Genomic DNA, 19,911 nt, shown 5'->3' with positions numbered 1-19,911 from the left:
GATGACGCTGATGTCTTTGTGAACCCGTGCTCCTTTGTTTGACATTGTAGTATAGAGGTTGTTTAGACCACATCTTTTTAAAAAATAAATTTATTTATTTATTTTTGGCTGTGTTGGGTCTTTGTTGGTGCTCATGGGCTTTCTCTAGTTGCGGCGAGTGGGGGCTATTCTCGTTGCGGTGCGCAGGCTTCTCATTGTGGTGGCTTCTCTTGTTGCAGAGCACGAGCTCTAGGCACACTGGCTTCAGTAGGTGTGGCTCGTGGGCTCTAGAGCACAGGTTCAGTAGTTGTGGCGCATGGGCTTAGTTGCTCTGCAGCATGTGGGATCTTCCCAGACCAGGGCTCAAACCCGTGTCCCCTGCAGTGGCAGGTGGATTCTTAACTACGGCGCCAGGAGGGAGGTCCCTAGACCACATCTTTAATGAAAATTAACTTCAAAAACAGTGGGCAGATACAAAATAATTAATATGCAGAGTAATTGATTTCTAAGTTTATTTTTCCCTTTCAATTACATTATTTATAAGTGTTCAGCACCAAGGCCTATACAGGTCTGCAGGCAATAAAAGATCCACAGGACAATGGGGAGACTCATGCAAAAATAGATTTTTGTCTGTTTTCCTGTGGACTAAAGGGAAGACCTGGAAGGAAAGGTAGACCCAAATCAGACCAAACCAAACCAGAACCAGCCACCAAACCCCAAACAAATTGTTACAGAAAAGAGCTTCTTGCTTTAAAATTTCTAAAAATCGGAATCGCCTTTTGTAAAGGTTCCTACGACAATGGTGAAACTGTACAGAAGAGAGTATAAGAAGTACCTGAGTGAAACCATGACTAAAATGCCCCCAAATCATAAAGTGTTTATCAGTAAGAAAGATGCTCTTATTTTATTTAACAACCTATAGCTCTACCTTGTAGTGAAAGACTAGAGAAGACCTTGTTGTTTTTTGCTTGTTTTTTAATTGATTGTAGATCGTCAACCTGAAAGCTTAAAAGAGAAATCTTCTTTGTCCGAGAACTAATCAGGTCCAATATGGAGTAGACAGATTATTTGTACTACTTAGGGCCAACACTGATTTGTTTAAAACTCTTCATTATTTTATTCATTAATACCCTATGATGTATGACGAATATCTTTATTTTATGGTTAAAAAACAGTGAAGGAGATAAATTATGTATGGCCTTAATGCTGACCTAATATACTGCCTAGGAAAAAGCATGATCACCTTTTTATTACATCAGATAAGGATATTTCCCTTTTATATTTAGCTGCACCAATTTAGAATTTATGGTAATTTAGGAAGAGTCTGAGCTGTGGTTTTATTTTTTCACCATTCTTAAAGAAATAGTACTGAAATAAGTTTGTAATAACTGTTCAGATAAGGCACCTAAGCGAATACATTGTTTTGAAGCATTTCTGTGTATTTTTAAAGCATCAATTTACTTATCAATAATTTATATGGTAACATATTCATAGAGTAGGACTTGTAAAAGGAGCTCTCCCAGGAGAACGTGGTTGCTTATTTTTCCTGAGTGTGTTTGTTTGAAGTCAAAAAATTACATCGAAAAACGTTTTCACTTATAGTTTTCCCCGAAGCTGACTGTCCCCTTTCTCTCCACCTAAGGCAGTGAGGCGCTCTCACTTGGGACGAGGCTTCTTTTATTATTTATGTGGCTTTCTAAAGATAGGGGTTGTTTTCCAGAATACTGTGTCCTTCAGATGTAGGACTGCTTTAAGAGAAGCCTGGCAGTCCTTTCTGGCATTTTGCTCCTTGCTGCTGGGTTGGGAGGCGTGCATTTTACCAAGTGGCCTCTGTTTGCTCCCCCCCTCCCCCCCCAAGGTACCTTTCCTCCATCCTGTCTACAGATTGGACCTTTGGCGGCTTTATCTGTGCTTCAGGTTTGCTCAAGATAGTTAGAAGGTTTATATCGGTCAGATACTGTGTCCTCATTCTGCGTGGAAGCCTTCAGTGGCTGTCTTTGCTTTGCTCAGGGAAGGTCTGTCCTTGTTCAAGTGGCAGGTCAAGCCCCCTCCACACCCCGGCCCCCTTCCACCCTCATCCCCTACCTCGTTTCCTTGGTTCATGAGCGCTTTCCTTCCCTGAAACTCACCCTACAGCTGCACGCACCCTCAGCTGGCTCTTTGTTCTGGTTCTTTCTTCCACCTGGAACACTCCCATCTTTGTGGGGGGACTTCTCAGACTCCAGACCCCTCTGTAAATTTCTGTCATCCTAGCCTGTGGGCCTCAAGAGGTGGCATGCTCTTATTCAACTTTGCACCCTTAGAAGTCAGTTGATACCCTGGCATATGATGGATGCTTACTAAATATTTGGTGACTTGAACTGAACTGCAGCTCCACTGTGGCAGTAAGTTTAGGTATGGGAAGTAAAATTTTTGTGGAATTTGTCTAGATTGACATCAACCACTGCAGAGTCAGACTTTTGAAAAAGGTATCCTTGAACATTACATAAGCAGCTATATGATGATCTGATCTTCAAAGTTGAATTTGATTTAGCCCACGTAAAATCAAACAATTACAAGTTAAAAAAATAAAAATTTTGAGTGGTATTTTGAACAGTTAAGCCATTTAGATGATACAGACCTGGCATGATCTACTCTGTTCTCTATCAAAAATAAAACGGAAATGTTTAGTATGTCATCATCAGGACCTTGTTTGGAATCTCAGCCTAACCTCCTACTTTTATTTCCCTTCCTTAGGAAACTCTTCTTAAGCAGAAGATGAGCGCCCTCTAGGGGTGAACTGTAGGTGCAATGCTGTACACATGTTTTAAAAAGCACTGCAAAATTCTGGGAGTATTGTATGAAATATAGAAAAGGATGCTTCATCCCTGTTACGTAATTCAAGTTATATAATTTAACCACAGAGTGTCTCAAAGTGCTTTCACGTTGCTCATCACTTCCTCGAGCACTGTTTATTCAGACAGTTTTTTGTCCCACAGGGAGAGAATACCCAAAATGGGAAGAAAGAATGTTTTATTAAAAAGTGAAAGCGGAAGGTTGAGACTGTTGGCAGTTTGCAGTCATCTGTGAAGGAAAGTTACCAGGCCAAAAGTCTATGACTCAGACTTTGGACAAAATAAAAGGCTTTTCTGTGTCAGCTTAACTATTTAATCCCTTCCTTTTTTCACCCCCAGTTGATCACATGATCAGATATTTCTCTAGGACCCCAGTTATTACCATGCAGTTCATCCATTACCACTCCTTCCCCATAATGTTAATTTTTTAATTTTTTTCCATAATGTTGATATTTAATTTTTAATTAACATTCTCTTTTACCCTATTCTTTTGTGGTGAAGAAAATGAGCCATGACTTATAAAGCACTTAAACAGGGTCGGGTGCCTAGTAATAACTCATTGTTTATATATTTTTGTTTATTTTTGTTAATACTGGTGGCATTTGTTTTATACAGAGTGATAAAGATGAGAATAATGGTATCTTACATTTATGTAGTGTTTTTCATATACAGTATTTCTCTGGACCCTCAGAATGATCCTCTGAGACAGGAAAAACAAGCAATATTCCATGATAACCAATGACTCAGGATGTTTTCAAGCATTATAGAAGCTAAATTATTCTATTTATGTATTTTTTTCTAAAATTCTTAAGAAATTAAGCCAGAAGGCTTAAGAGCAGCTTTCCGTTTTACATATTTTCTCTTTTAAGTTGACACATTGATTTTTTTAAAACAATGACAATTTTATTTTCAGATCACAGAATTTTTGTTCTCTGGTTTGAACTTGAGGCCTTCTGTTTTCAAACTTTCATTTTGCAGGTGAGAAAATTGAGGCTCAGAGAGTTTGGGAAGTTGGTACTAGTTCATGAGACCTATGGCAGAAACATGACTAAAATCCTAATTTTTTCCCCCTTTATAACATGTTTTCTCTTTTCCTAATGTGGTTTTACTTGGCATAATCTGCTTCTCTAAACCTGCCTAATTTGATTTTTCTTTGTTGTTGCATAAATATGATGGTGGAAAAGGACACCTTGCTGTGGAAAGTTTCCCTGATGTAGATGGTTTTGTTCAATCTGGCAAGTTGTGAAATTGCTTTCCTGTGAAATATGTGTTCAGAATCATACCCATCTTTTTTTTTTCTTTTATTGAAGTATAGTTGATTATAATGTGTTAATTACTGTTGTGTATCAAAGTGATTTGGTTTTACATATAAATAATTCTTTTTTTATATTCTTTTCCATTATGATTTATCATAGGATATTGAATATAGTTCTCTGTGCTATACTGTAGGACCTTCTTCTTTATCCATTCTATATATAAAAGCTTATATCTGCTAATCCCAAACTCCCAGTCCATCCCCCCACCAACCCTCTCCTTCTTGGCAACCACTAGTCTGTTCTCTATGTCCGTGATTCTGTTTCTGTTTCATAGATAGGCAACCACTAGTCTGTTCTCTATGTCCGTGATTATGTTTCTGTTTCATAGATAGGCAACCACAAGTCTGTTCTCTATGTCTGTGATTCTGTTTCTGTTTCATTAGATAGGTTCATTTGTGTCCTCTTTTAGATTCCACATATATGTGATAGCATATGGTGTTTGTTGTTGTCTTTCTGACTTACTTCACTCAGTATGACAATCTCTAGTTGCATCCATGTTGCTGCAAATGGCATTATTTTGTTCTTTTTTTATGGCTGAGTAATATTCTATTGTATATATGTACCACATCTTGTTTATCCGTTCGTTTGTCGATGGACGTTTAGGTTGTTTCCATGTCTTGGCTATTAATTACACACCATCTTTAACTGTCCTGAAGTGAGAAAGACAGAGGAAGTGCATGTGGATTGAAGTGTGACTCAGGCAGGCCTCGGTGGGTAAAGGGGTCCAGAGCGCATGGTGTACTCAGCTCTGTGTGTTGGTTACTGCCCTGCGGGACCCCATCCTGACCGTGCTCTTGTGTCCTACTGTACCTTCTGAAGATGTCAGCGGTACACTATGGAGTTGTCTATTTTGAGGGATTCAGCAGCTGGCCAAGGGTCAGGAGCTGCATAATATTGTTTATGTATATGTGATCTCTCATGTCCCTGCTCAGGCTCTTAGAGTTAGTCTGCTTTCTGGTTACACTGGAGATACATAGAGGAGTACATAGATTTAAATGCAGTGATGTGCATGAAATTCACAAGCTTAGCTCCTCTGCCTTGTTTTTTTAATTGAGGTATAATTGGCAGATAACATTGTATTGGGTTCAGGTGTACGTCATCATGATTTGATATTTGTATACATTGCAATATGATCACCACAAAAATCTATAGTTACCATCCATCACCAGACAAAGTTACCTTTCAGGATTTATTCTCTTGGCAGCTTTCAAGTATGTGCTACAATATTATTGACTGTAGACACCATGCTGTACGTTACATCCCCATGACTTACTTATTTTATAACTGGAAGTTGGTATGTTTTGATCCCCTTTGCCTGTTTCACCCACTCCCCATACCCCTTCCCCTCTGGCAACCACCATTCTGTTCTCTGTATCTATGATTTTTGTTTTGTTTAGTTTGCTCATTTGTTGTTTTTTTAGATTCCACTTATAAGTGAAATCATATGGTATTTGTTCTTCTCTGTCTGACTTATTTCACCTAGTCTAATTCCCTCAAGGTCCATGTTGTTGCAAATGGCAAGATTTCATTTTACTGGCTGAGTAATATTCCACTGTGTATATACATCTTCTTTATTCATTCATCCATCCATGGACACCCTCTGTCTTGTTTTCAAGTAGGCCCTTAGGCTTATAAATTCAAGCTCATGGCTTGGAATGAGACCAAGTGAATTCTTACAGTGCTCTAGTATGTGAGTAGGAAATTAAGTATTAGGGCTTCCCTGGTGGTGCAGTGGTTGAGAGCCTGCTTGCCGATGCAGGGTACATGGGTGCGTGCCCCGGTCCGGGATGATCCCACATGCCGCGGAGCGGCTTGGCCCGTGAGCCATGACCGCTGAGCCTGTGTGTCCAGAGCCTGTGCTTCGCAATGGGAGAGGCCACAACAGTGAGAGGCCCGCATACCGCAAAAAAAAAAAAAAGAAAGAAAATTAAGTATTAGTACTCATTTCATAAAGTTGCTTTTCTGCACGCATGTGTGTCATGTATGTCATAGATTTGTTCCTGAAAAGATCCTTGGAAATTGGTTCATCTCTGAAATGTAATTGTACTTCAGGGGATTGTCATTTAATGGTATTTATTGAATGGAAGGTAAATACTGAGTTGGCCAAAAAGTTTTTTCCGTAGCATCTTATGGAGGAACCCGAACAGACTTTTGGGCCAACCCAATATTTAACGGAAGGAATCATCTCTTTGTAACTTATTTGGATATGTATAAATTTTCTAAATAAGGATTGCCTGAAATGTGTTATGATATGCTGTTTTTTTTATAAAAGTGAAGTATTTTTGAGCTTTCTATTACTGTTGTATCTTGTGACACCAAAGAGTCAGCTGATATTCCTTGGGAATTAGGAAATCAAAATAAAAATGTCAGCTTGTGAAAATGGGGACACTTGGTTAAAAGTAATTTGACTGTTTCAGTTTTCCTTGCCACTTTATAGGTACTATTGGAATTAGCAATTACTTAGAGCTGTTGGGCCCGAGTTTAATGCCTATATTTTTTGTAATAATGATGCATAGATGGATAATTGAATATTAAATTAATGGAATATTAAAAGGTTCTGTGACTTAGGCAGAAAGTCCCAAAATACTGTTATAGGAGGTGGTAAATTTGATACGAAACTCTTAAGGGAAGTTTTTTCTTCACTAATCAAAAATATTTTCTGACGATAAAACATACTGCAAAACATGTAGATAGTCAGTTAAGATAATAAAATTTAGTTTCTTTTTTAGACCCAGAAGACTTACCCATCAAAGGCTTGCTTCTAGTTTCCATTAGGTCCTTTCTTGCTGGTTGCTCTGTAGTCAGAGAGTTTTGACTATACTTTGGATCTCTGTATTACTTTCTGCTGTATATTCACCTGACATTTTGCAAGCGCAAAGGAGTTTGACTCATGTGTATAAACCTCCAGAGTGTACCACACAGACAGGGAGAATGTAGGGCTGTGCCCAAGTGATGCAAGGGGAATGCTGGTCTTTGCCTCTTTCTGGACCACTTCCTTGACTCCTTTCCTGAGAGCAGTGCAAAGTAACGCAGCCCAGAATCACCCAAAAGTGAGAACGTGGAGATGAACCAGCCCACTGTGGGACAGCCATTCTCACAGCCTGCTCTGTCCTTGTCTGTCTGGCAGACGCCTTACAGTGGGCCAAGCATTAATTCACAGGAAGTGTCCCTGTGTGGCCAACTAGCAGAGTTTGGAGGAAATCTTCAGTGGTTTGAGCTCTAAAATCAGAAACTTAAACGAGGCCTGTTAACTTGCAGCTAGTGTAAATGTGGTTATGAAAACCCTCCAATGGGAAGGATAAATTAGGAGGTTGGGATTAACATATATACACTACTATATATAAAATAGATAATCAACAAGGACCTACTGCATAGTACAGGGAACTCTGCTCAATACTCTGTAATAACCTATATGGGAAAAGAAGCTGAAAAAGAATAGGTATATGTATAACTAAATCACTTTGCTGTACACCTGAAACTAACCCAACATTGTAAATCAAATTACTTCAGTGTAAAGTAAAATATTAAAAAAGAAGGTATCAAAAAAAAAAAAAAAAAGAAAGATAGAAAGAAAGAAAGAAAGAAAACTCTCCACCACAGGAAGATTTACGCTGTGCAGAAGAATTTTGGACAGAGGTCTTATGACCTCACATATATGAATTTTTAAAAACCTTTTATTTTGAAATTATCATAGACTCACAGGAATTTTCAGAAGTAGTATACAGAGTCTCATGTACCTTTTCCCCAGCCTACATCAGTGGATTTTTAAAGTGTGGAGTGTGTGCCTCTGGCATCCTGGATTTTGTGGCCCAGAGATTAGGAAGACCAACGGGGGGATAAAAACTCACCCCTCTTGCTGAGGTGGCTTTGGTTGCTGTATCAGGAATCATGATTCAGGTCAGGGCATTGCCTGTATTTTAGAAATTGTAACTCTGTGTAGTTGTCCAGATTTTTATATATTCTGTTGTGTTAAAAATTTAACAGTTTTACTTGTATGAATTATTAATCTGAAATTTATTTTTTTAGTTTTTAAATTTTATTTTTTAAGTAGTGAGAGAATACTAATATTTTTAAAAACACTACATGAGTGAACACGTGTACATGAAGGAATGTTTTCTCCTTGTCCCCTTTCTTGTTTGAGTCTTAAGGGTGATCTGGGTTCTAGGACCGAAAATTTTAACTTGCTTTTTTCTGTGTAGGTTCGAAAACACGTGAATGACCTCTATGAAGACTTGAGGGACGGACACAATTTGATCTCTCTTTTAGAGGTTCTTTCAGGAGACACCTTGGTAAGTTTTAAATTTCGTAATTTATTTTGAAGAACATGTAATCCTTTTTGCATATGACTAATATGTTTTCAGCACAGACTGTCCAGAGTTTTGCAGCATTCGTCTTTTGAGCTGCTGTGAATTCTGCCTGGAAAAAGAGTTCTGGTTAGATTATGAAGCATTTTCACACTTTAACTGATGTGCATTTGGGAGATGGAAGTACTTTGATGACCTTGCTTATATAATCAATTCTATCATTAAAATACTACTTCTGTTCTTTTTTACCTTTGGGGTTTTTTTTGTTTTTTTTTTTCCTTATCAGAAGTTGGATGCATAGTATAACCCCCTGTTAAAAGACTCACAAATAGCAAGGAAATAAGCATCACTTTGTGACAGATGGTCTAACCCCCTCCACAGGTGTCATCTTCTTTTTTGTGAACATTTCTCCCCCTTCTTGGTTACCTGGTCTCCTTCATTAAGTTCTGTTCATGCTCTTCTTTTCATTTCTGGTCTGTCTTGTGTCTTTGCTGTCCTATCTTCTGTCTGTTATATTCATTAGCCAAGGGAACGAGATATTTTGAAGACCTTACGATTGGTGAGTGCCACAGAAGCATGCGAATATGAACAGCATGAGGATGTGGAGGATGAGGATAAGGGGGTAGGTGTCGGCCCCCGTAACTCCACTAACCTAGCTTTACATGCGGTGAGCGCTAACACGATAGAGTAACCCACGGGTTTGGGCTCCTTTTTAGAAAACTATAGAAAGGACCAAAACCCACAGGGAGATGGATGTGTGTGTACCAGCAACTTGGACAAAGGACATATTTTCTCTTTAAATTTATTTCTGTGCACTGCATGGTATTTGAACATATGTGCTTAAATTACAGGATGGCATTTGAGCTAAAGAAATTTATATACCTTTTGTATAAGTATGGAAATCTTACAACCAGCCCACTAATTTTAATACAAATCTGTTCCACTTCTGAAATTAATATTTCCAACATAACTGTCTTTTGTTTTATTTGAAGAAACTTACGGACATTTATTTAATGCTTAAGATTATGCTTTAAATCATTCCTACTGGCAGTAGGTATTTGAGGGACCTTCTTTACCTACCTTATATGTCTCGTTTTATTTAGGGGGGGAATATTTAAAATGCTAGAATCCTGACAGAGCTCACAGAGCTGTTTAATCCCGGTGACACTCAACTAACTCAGCCTACCTTTGCAAGACAGATGTGCTTCTTTTGTCATCACGTCCCTAGAGCCCCCTGATTTTATTGGAATTTGTGCTTTTGTGGATCCAGTGGGGAATTCATCACCATCATTTCTCGTGTTATATGGAACTTATTTTCCCATTCTGTGCTCTGCTGTCTGTTTTAATTCTGCTGCCTTTGGCTTCAGGAACCTATTCATGTTTGAGCAGCTCAGCTGTCAGTTTTCTTTTTTCTTGTTTTCCCTTTGGAAGATTTTATGTGGTAAATTTCAGCTCCATTCTTTGTATTTTTGTTGAACATTTTCTCAGGTCTGTTTCCTTATGTTTTCCTTCTGCTAACTTGTGACATTTCTTAAGGGAAATGGCATCAAGGAAAAGAGTTAACGGTTTGTCAGTTTTGCTGAGACAGCAAATCATCACGTCCATCCCCAAGCAGTGTAAAACTATTATCGAGTCCAACCGATTTGTGCAAAACGAATATAAAATAAAGAGGAAATATATTACATGGCCTTAATTGCTTTTCTCTCTTCCTCTATCATGGCTAAGTAAACCTCCACTGTCTTTCTCCTTCTTGGTGATTTTTATACCAACTGGTGCTACTTTACCTCATTTTCATTAACATGCCATACATATATAATTATAAAAACCTTCTTGATTTAAAGTTTATTAAGAAGGCAAAATGGGGAATGGTATTTAATTCTTTCTGTGCATCTGTAGCTAAATAACTGTAGGCTAGAATTATAAGATAGTGAATATGAAAAGTGTATATGTTCCGTGGTATTTTCTCTTTTTCTTTTGTTTAAATATTTGGAATAAAGGATCTGTTTAAAATAAAAAATACTCAGAAAAATCCCAAGTTTAAATTCAATCTCAGATAATGCAAAAAATTAAAAATATCATTAAAAAATTTAATGGATCTACCCAAGCAGTAAATACTGTTTTGACATATTAAGATGAGCATACAGTATATTTATATAGTATATTCAGCATACGTGTATTTAGCATGATCAGTGATATCAGAAAATACAGTGTTTTTTATACCCTGCATTTTTCCGTTCTTAGCCCAGAGAGAAAGGTCGGATGCGTTTTCACAGACTACAGAATGTACAAATTGCACTTGACTATTTGAAAAGACGCCAGGTATGATGTTTTTCAAAGACTGTAATCATATAAACATACGTGACTGAATAAATATGCATAGGACCATGTCAGGGAATGAAAAGGTTAAAGTTGACTCTGAATTATAATCATTAAACTTGTGCTTTCATGAGACAGATGTTTTAAAATGTTTTTAAACATTTGTTCCAAAGAAAAGGAGGTTAATAGTAGGTGTAAGTGGCTACATTTCCATCTGAATAGGAGCTACTGAGTTTTCCTTCTGTTGGAACTGGAATGCTTTTGCTTAGGAATTTAATGACATTTTAGTAGCAACAGAATGTTAAGAATGTCTATGAACAGTTCTTAGTAGTGGGGAGACAATACTTCATTTTTTATTAAAATTACCTTATTTTTATAAAAGATAGTTTACATAATACTTTAAAAAAACTTTGCATATGTATTTTTAATACATAGTAGTGAGGAAGCAATAGTTTATTTTTTTTATAAGTAGATACAACTGGATAATCTAGAAGTAGTTAAAAATAAAACAGTTCTGACAACAATCCCCGACTGGCTTGAGGTTTCAGAAGAAATGGTGGAGAAGAATGAACAACGTATTGGGTGTGATCTTGATTTGGTAGCATTGTGTATTATAGAGATATAAGGCAAATAATCGGTCTTTTCAATTAGTAGAAAAAGGAGGAGTCAGAGAAACTCAGGATAACTGAAAGTTACTGAAAACAGTGAGAAATCAGAGGTGGCAACAATTTCGCTTTTTAATGGAGTGGGAAGAAGAGAAGAGAGGAGGCGAGGAGCAGGAAACACTGTCTGTTTATTAGACCTTCATTTAGTTTGTTATGAGCATCAAAGTGCCTTTAGTTACTAAATTCTAGCAAATACTCAGTGCTTATATTTTAAATGATATTGGTATTTGCCTTACTCTTCTTAATTCTAGTGGAAGTTTACAGAAGGATTAATGGTTAATTATGTCTCCTTGTCGAAATATTTTCGACAGTGATTTGTCCAGGAAGTAAAATGTTAGGTATCATTGTCTTGAATTCATGATAGATATTTAATTCTTTTACCAGGAAGTAAATGTTAAATATCATCCTTACATTTATTTACCTGAATGCATAATTGGACAGTTGATAAGCTTTAAGTCTGATTATTGTATTATTTTTAAAGTTTTGAACAGTCTTCCAAATGTCCAGTGAGTTATATAGTTACTTATCTTGGTAGCAATCTATGGTAGACAAATAGAACAATAATGCTAGTTTTTTTTTTTTAAACACTCTTTATGACCGAAGTGTAAGAAAGTTGTTAAAATTATTTGATGGTTCAGAATAGTTTCCTAGTTAATTGTAAAATAACGCTTATTTTCAAAAGGCAGAATTATTTCTAATTTAAAAATCTTAAGTATTTAGGACTTCGCGCTTGAATTGTGTTTTTGTTTTGACAAGTGTACTTTTAATACTTGCTGTAGAAGACAAAACCAAAATAATATTGATTTTTTTCCTTTGTAGTTCCTCTATAATTTGCAATCTAAAACGAGTGGGGATGGGAGTAAAACAGTAATTTAAGGATTACTGTTATTTAACTTATTCAGGCTTTTTTTTGTATCTGTAATTTCGAATCACTTTTATGTAGGTAAAAATAACTCGTGCTGGTTTGAAAAATATTTTGTTTTATCTCTTCTTCACATACAAAACAGGTGAAATTAGTGAACATTAGAAATGATGACATAACAGATGGAAATCCCAAATTGACTTTGGGATTAATATGGACAATAATTTTGCACTTTCAGGTAAGCCTGATTTTCTTAACTGTCATTTCTTTTAGCCTCATTGCTAGTTTTCAGGTGGTTCATATGAAGGGTGAATTACACATTCACATCCAAAGGAGGAAGATAAATTTCAGGCTTTCTTTCTTTCTTTTAAAATTTAATTTTAAATTTTATATTGGAGTATGGTTGCTTTACAATGTTATGTTTGGTTCGGGTGTACAGCAAAGTGATTCAGTTATACATATACATATATCCATTCTTTTTCAGATTCTTTTCTCATATAGATTATTACAGAATTTTGAGTAGAGTTCCCTGTGCTGTACAGTAGGTCCTTGTTGTTTATCTGTTTTATATATAGTAGTGTGAATATGTTAATCCCAACCTCCTAATGTATCCCTCCCCCCACCTTCCCCTTTGGCAACCTTAAGTTTGTTTTCTAAGTCTGTGAGTCTGATGCTGTTTTTAAATAAGTTCATTTGTATCATTTTTTTTTTTAGATTCCACATATAAGTGATATCATATGATGTTTAGGCTTTGTTTCTTAAACAATGTATTTGTATTGTTCCTCTCAGTAACATGCTGCTAATGAACTTGGCACCCCATTTCGTGTTGTTGAAAGCTTAAAATACTTGTAATCTCCGTGTTCGAAGACAGAGATTCCCTTTTTTTTGAATGTAGCCACATTTCTTTGTTTATTGGCCAGCATTACCTGATTTAGATACATAAAAGTTTTATGATTCAATCCTTGTTTAGAATGGGTTTCATTGATACTACAGTTTCTCAACTATGCCAGCTGTTTTCTCCTAGTTTTATAGACACTAGGTGGCAGTATCGTTCTCATAAAGACATCTCTTGAACCAGAACCATCCATGTTTCCTGTAGAGCTGCACTTTCTCAAACGAGGTTTAAGGAGAGTAAAGGCAAATGTATTAACTATGAATTATTATCTAATTACCAGTGCCAGTTAAAGGCTGATCTTGATCTTTGGTTTTTATAAAATGATGCATTTAAAAAAAATCTTCTTCATTTGATTTAAGGTGAGTCCTAGTTTTGGAACTGGCTTTGGGTTTGTCAATCCCTTGTGTGATCACGCAGCATTGTGTGTGCAGCGCGCAGAGCCTGGTCTGTAGTGGGCACACAGCGGGTCTTGATTGACAGCTGTGTGGTGGACCTTGCAGCAGGAAGAGAGAACTTGCCGACTTCAGAAAGGAGCTGGGGTTTTGGACCAAATTTTGGGAGGAAGAAGACTTATTTCTAATCTTTAAAAAATTTGACTGGGATACAGGGTTTGTAGGAGAATGGTGGAAAATAATGTAGTCAGGGCTCATTTGGGAACAGGATAAATCTGGCAGGGATGGACAGGTATAGGAAGTAGAGTCTTGTAGGTTCCAGGACCTGGACAGGCAACAGAGTTGCAGCGGTAGGAATTCGGAGGAGGAGACCCAGGTCCCAGGAGACCAGGTAGCCAGGTGTCAGCCTGCCAGACGACAGGGCAGCTAATACAGGTGAATGTCCACTCAGCTGGGCTATTGATGGCTGGGAGATCCAGTATCAGGAAGTGGAAGCAGGACCCTCATTACTAGAGGGCCCCATCCTTAGGGGACCTGGGGTGCTGAGTACTTACCCAAGGCAGGGATTTGGTCATGGAGCAGACCCCAGACCTTGTTACCAGCACAGGTGAAGTCTAGCTAGAACTGGCCAAAAAAAGCAGATTTCACATGGTGTTTCTCAGCAGCTTTCTCAGGGATCCAGAACTTATAGGGTTGAAAATGCAAGAGCCCCATATAGGGAGGTTAGAGGCCTGCAAACCAATCCCATCATTACTGACAGCTGGTGATACGGGCTGAGTCTGGATTTTGAAGGTCAGAGTGGGAACCCCTTTGGGGCACACCCAGGCTCTGGAGAGAGGGAGAGCTGAGTGTCATCATTGGCTCTTTTATCTGTGGCCATGAAGGCATCGAACAAGTCACCTAACCATTCTGTGGGCTCCAGTAAAAAAGCAAACAGAAATGATCACAGGCCATAGTCAGGGGTATAAGCTGAGAGGCTGAGGTGGCGCCCTCCAAGTGGAGTGATAGAGGCCGGGCAGGACTCAGATGGGGAAGAAAAGTTGAATCCAGGGGGTGGTGTTTTGAAGAAAGAAAGGAAGGGACTTGGTGACAGGGCGTGGAGGATGCAGGAGGGGGATTAAAGATGGCTCTGAAAGGTTAAGCCTGGGAGATAAGAACCAGTAATGGAGGTGAGGGTAAAGTGAAAGGTAATGACCTTCTGCGTGGGTTTGACGTTCTGGTGGGATACCCTGGGCTTCTGTCTGCTGAGCAGCTGGGAATGTGTGAGCAGAGCAGAACTGGGGAGTCAGAGGTACAGGTGATAAACCTGGGAGTTTCCAGAGCACAAGTGGTCCTTGAGTCTGTCAGAGAGAAGGGATCTTCAGAGGATCCAAGGGAAGAGCACATGTGGAGAAGAGCAGAGGGCAAAGGACAGAAATTTGGGGAAGGCCCATGATTAGGGGTGCAGGAGGAAGACGTTCCATCTGGGGAAACAGAAAAGGAACAGTTGGAGACCTCTGGCTGGCAGCTGGCATCCATCTGGCAAAGCCTATCTCTAATATCAGTGAGCATCTCCCTTTTTCTCTAACACCTTCCTGATCCTACAACACTCCTCTACATCCCTCTTTTTATTTATATTGAGATAGATTCATCACAGCCCTAGATGATAGTCAGTTTTACCAACATTCTCCCAATAGATAGAGCAAAGAAAATGTAGTATTGATGAAACCAAGGGAAGATAATTGCAAGTAGAAAGGAACGGTGAGCACTGTGAAATGCCACCGGAGAGCCTGAAAAAGTTAAGATTGAGTACGGGTTAGTAGTTTTGTCTAGGAAAAAGACATTGGGGACCTTGGAGAAGGTCCTCCCAAGTTCCTGGGAGCAGAAACCAGAAAGTAACAGACCAAAATGTGAGTAGATGGTAGGAAATTAAAGGCAGTATGGTTAGACCCTAAATTGAAAGAATTGTAAAGCAAAAGATCATTCAGAAAAGAATTACGGGCCTCCCTGGTGGCGCAAGTGGTTGAGAGTCCGCCTGCCGATGCAGGGGATACGGGTTCGTGCCCCGGTCTGGGAGGATCCCATATGCTGCGGAGCGGCTGGGCCCGTGAGCCATGGCCGCTGAGCCTGCGCGTCCTGAGCCTGCGCGTCCGGAGCCTGTGCTCCGCAACGGGGGAGGCCACAACAGTGAGAGGCCCGCATACCGCAAAAAAAAAAAAAAAAAAAAAAAAGAATTACATATTAAGAAAGCTCTTTGGGGTTCAGGTGTCTTTGGAGGACAGAAGAGGACTAGCCATAGAAGGACCAAAGAAGTTTTGTTTCTTTTCTTTAACATCTATTTTATTGAAGTATAGTTGATTTACAGTGTTGGGTTAATTTCTGCTATACAGCAGAGTGAGTTAGTTATACACATGTATACGTTCTATTTCATATTCTTTTCCATTGTGGTTTATCCCAGGATATTGAATATAGTTCCCTGTGCTATACAGTAAGACCTTGTTGTTTATTCATCCTCTATATAATAGTTTGCATCTGCTAATCCCAAACTCCCAAGAGTTTTGCTTCTTAATATGATCCTGTGGCATATATTATGAAATCCAGTGTATTTTAGGACCTGAGTTACAAGATATTATGACTGTTAAATTATCACCAGTATTTAAAAGTTAAACCAAGATTTATTTAAAATGAAACATATAAATTTTTTGGTACAATTAAAATGTTCCTTTTCATTTAAAGAAATACTTTTCTTAGTCCTATGATAATTTAAGATTAGAACGATTTTACTGGTTATGCCAAGACAGAGCCTTATTTATTGATTTAAAAATATTTGAGCATTGCAAATTGAATATGTTACAGAAGGTAAGCATTATCAATACAGTAATCCTGTATTATTTACCATACGCTAGATCCAGAGATACTAATTGTTACTAACCAGGGTTCTTGGCCTCCTTAATCAATAGAAATTGACTAGAGACCAAACAAGAAATTCAGGCAAGGCTTTATTGGGGCCCCTGCTGCAGCAGAGGGAGTGAGAACAAACAACAGGTTCCCTGGCTTGTTCTTGTTGCCTGAGGCCGGGGACAAGCTTGTTCCTTATACAGGGTGAGGGTAGGGAGGGGTGTGTCCAGGAGTTGGGCCAGAGTGGTGGCTTAGGTGATGTTGAGCTCAGGGGCACATGCCGTACCCTGCTTTTTGCTCTGGGCTCTTCAAAAGTGGCAGTTGGGTTTTTTTGGCTCTTTGTATCTTTTGTCCAGAATTTGCCCCAACTGCAAATGCACGCAGTTATTTTTAGTCGCATATAGTTTCTTTGTATTTTGTTGCTGGCGGAGAGATGTGTCCAGGTGCAAGCACTGTAACACTGCAGCAAAACCTATCTCATACAGATGATGAAGTATATTGTTCTATTGGGAGACTGCTTGTAAAACTGACTATATTCTGGGGTGATGAGTCTATCACAATACAAATAAGAATAGGGATGTAGAGGAGGGTGTGTTGTGGTAGGATTAAGAAGGTTTTAGAGAATAAAGGAAATTATCACTGATAGGCTTTGCAAGATGAATGCCAGTTACCAGGCAGAGACTGAAGTGGGGCCATTTCTGGGGGAGGGAGCAGTGTGCAGTGGCCTGAAAATGGGCATTTGCTCTGTTTGGCAAGGCTGGAAGCAATTGCAAATCACTGGTTTCGCCTCTATCATCGTGTTAGTGCAAATACCAGCCATTATACTTTGAAATTCTCTTGAATAATGTTCCATTGCCAATGAAGACATTGAAAATCAAATTAAAAAGAAACAAACCAACAAACCTGAAGCTTTATTTTTACCAGCTTGTCTTCTAGGATATTCAGGTTTTTTTTCTGTTGGAGATTAATTTCCCCTTGAAATGATTAAGGAAAACCTCACCATGCAAGTCTGTTATTGACAAATATCAGCCACATTGCTAACTTGACTATTTAATTGAATAATTTTATTTAGAAACATGAGTTCCATCTTTGATCAGTCTAACGACAACCTAGAGAAAGGCAATTATCAATTTTCTTTCCTTTTTTTAAAATAAATTTATTTATTTTATTTATTTATTTTTGGCTGCATTGGGTCTTCATTGTTGCACGCAGGCTTTCTCTAGTTGTGGTGCACGGGGGCTACTCTTCATTGTGGTGTGCAGGCTTCTCATTGCAGTGACTTCTCTTGTTGCAGAACACAGGCTCTAGGCATGCGGGCTTCAGTAGTTGTGGCTCGTGGACTCTAGTCAGCTTATGCATAAGACTAGTCATGTGATACTAATTTCCTTTTTACCATATTGATGACTCAGTGTTAGAAATATGCACACTTTAGGTCATCGGGTTCCATACTGATTTATTATGTATACACCATGGCCCTGGTAAAACTGTGTAATATTTAACTAGGGTACAATTATAAAAGTTACAAGTAAAATTCAACTGCCTTAATTCATGTATAAGTACACACAGATGTTTCTTTTGGCTAAGAGTTCCATGCTTTAAATCATAAAATTTATCAATTTCCTCATATGAAAATCCTAATGATCATAAAAAGAGAAATGGTTGGAAATTTGTCATATGAAAAATATGACAAACTATTCGAAGAGATTGATTTTAGAAATAATTTGAATAGGCTGCGGCTCTGAGTCAGCAAGATGGTGATGCCGCCGCCGGGCCTCCTGTGTCGTGGAGGGCCTCCTGGGCCGCTTCGCGTGGCTCGTGTGGTTAGAGGGGTCTGAGCAGCCGGTGCAGTTGCCCTGCGGTCGCGTCTTTTGCCCTGCATTCCTGCAGGGATGTTTGAAGGCAAAGAAGCCTGCCTGTGCGGCGCTTTGCAGCGCTCTGGCACCTGGCATCCGAGCTGTGGGACTCAAGCAGCCGGTGAAGAGCACGGAGACTTCTTGCGATGGCTGCCATAAAAATTTCTTAAAAAAAAAAAAAAAAAAGAACCTCTTGGAGAACTTGACATGTGTCCTTTGAAATTGGGTGGCCACAACAACTGTGTATGTCTCATATGTAAACAACTTCTAAAAGTCAAAGTCCGGCTGGAGCTGCTCGTGTAAAAAGAAACACGAAGTCTGCAGTAGGAATGAGGCACTCATCTACCACGGGCGGCCAGAGGTGCTTGTTTTTCAAGTCAGTCGTGGCCCCTGCAGAACTGAGCTAGAACTGAGTCCTCCTAAAAGGAACCCCATATGCAAGGCCTGAAGGGATGGTGGACGTCAACTCACTAAAAGCCAGGAGCTGAGGGAGGAGTCGCCTATGAGGACAAAGTCGACTGTGGGATGTCACAGGAACATAAGCTCCAGGAATGCCAGGGACCATGACTATCTACATTATGAAGTCCAGTGCCTGCTCACATGAGTAAACAAACCAAAGCAGCTGGATAGACTCCATGTTTTGAGGCTTTATGATACTGTTAGGGGAACCACTGACTGAAACTGCACCCTGGCCAGGCCAGATAGTAACTACTTGCATGAGTTATCTTAACAACAGGAGGTCCTGATAAGGAACATGGAACTAACAAGCCACCACCAACCGGAAGAATTCAGGAAATGCCAAATGGAGACAGGAGATGCCAGTCCATATGTCCTCCCAGAATCCTTCTCACTGGAATCCATCTTGGCTGAGTGATGCGCCAGGAAGAACCCTGAGTCAGAATGATTGGCCAGAGACAACCAGAAACTAATCCCATCACTGTAAAACCTGAGACTGTGAGCCACATGGCAGAGCAGTCCTCCCGGGTTCCCTAACCCTCCTGCTCTCCACCCAGATGCCCCTTCTCAATAAAGTCTCTTGCTTTGTCAGCAAAAAAAAAAAAAAAAAAAAAAAAAGAAATAATTTGAATAGAGTGTTTTAGGCATTTAGCATGTATTATCTCTCCTTCAGCTATTGAATCATCCTGTTCTTTTTTTATGGCTGCTGTTTTTGAATAAGGGTCAGTACAGTTTATAGAGGTTTTTGAGCCCTTTTTTGGGGGGCAAGTGCCAACATTAGTTTGTGTTTCTTAAGAAAAAAAAATTGTATGGTGGAGAATCTCTGAAACTAAATTTGAAAGGCACTTTGAAACTAAGTTTGACTGGGATTTGCTTTCTGTTTGTGCTCATGTTTGCTGAATCACCAGTGGTTCCAAAGGTTAATTCAAACTTTGGTAGTGTAACTGCATTTCAGAAAACTGAAAGTAAAGCAAGGGTCAGAATTTTTCGTGCAATAAAGTTAAGGGTTTGCCTTGAAAGCTCATCAGCGTGTCATTTGACAGTGAGCAGTGATGTTTGTCTAAGAGGATTGGTGGCCAGAAGTAAGCCACGGGGTGTCTAATGAGACCCAGGGACCGGCTGGGCAGGATGCCACGGCATTTCTTGCGGGTGCCTTTCTCAT

At 39.1% G+C, this 19,911-nt stretch overlaps 1 protein-coding gene across 1 annotated transcript in view; it reads left to right on the top strand.

Annotated features, from left to right (window-relative positions):
* The window catches only part of LOC132497793 (dystonin-like), a 504,834-nt gene that overhangs the window by 251,570 nt on the left and 233,353 nt on the right, over positions 1–19,911 (top strand). The window contains 3 exon segments of the mRNA XM_060111281.1: positions 8,329–8,418; positions 10,675–10,752; positions 12,422–12,514. Of these exon segments, the coding sequence (XP_059967264.1) occupies positions 8,329–8,418; positions 10,675–10,752; positions 12,422–12,514 (261 nt within the window).

The sequence above is a fragment of the Mesoplodon densirostris genome, chromosome 10 (genome assembly GCF_025265405.1).
Source record: "Mesoplodon densirostris isolate mMesDen1 chromosome 10, mMesDen1 primary haplotype, whole genome shotgun sequence".
NCBI classification, from domain to species: Eukaryota; Metazoa; Chordata; class Mammalia; order Artiodactyla; family Ziphiidae; genus Mesoplodon; species Mesoplodon densirostris.
This window is presented reverse-complemented; position numbering and strand designations above follow the sequence as displayed.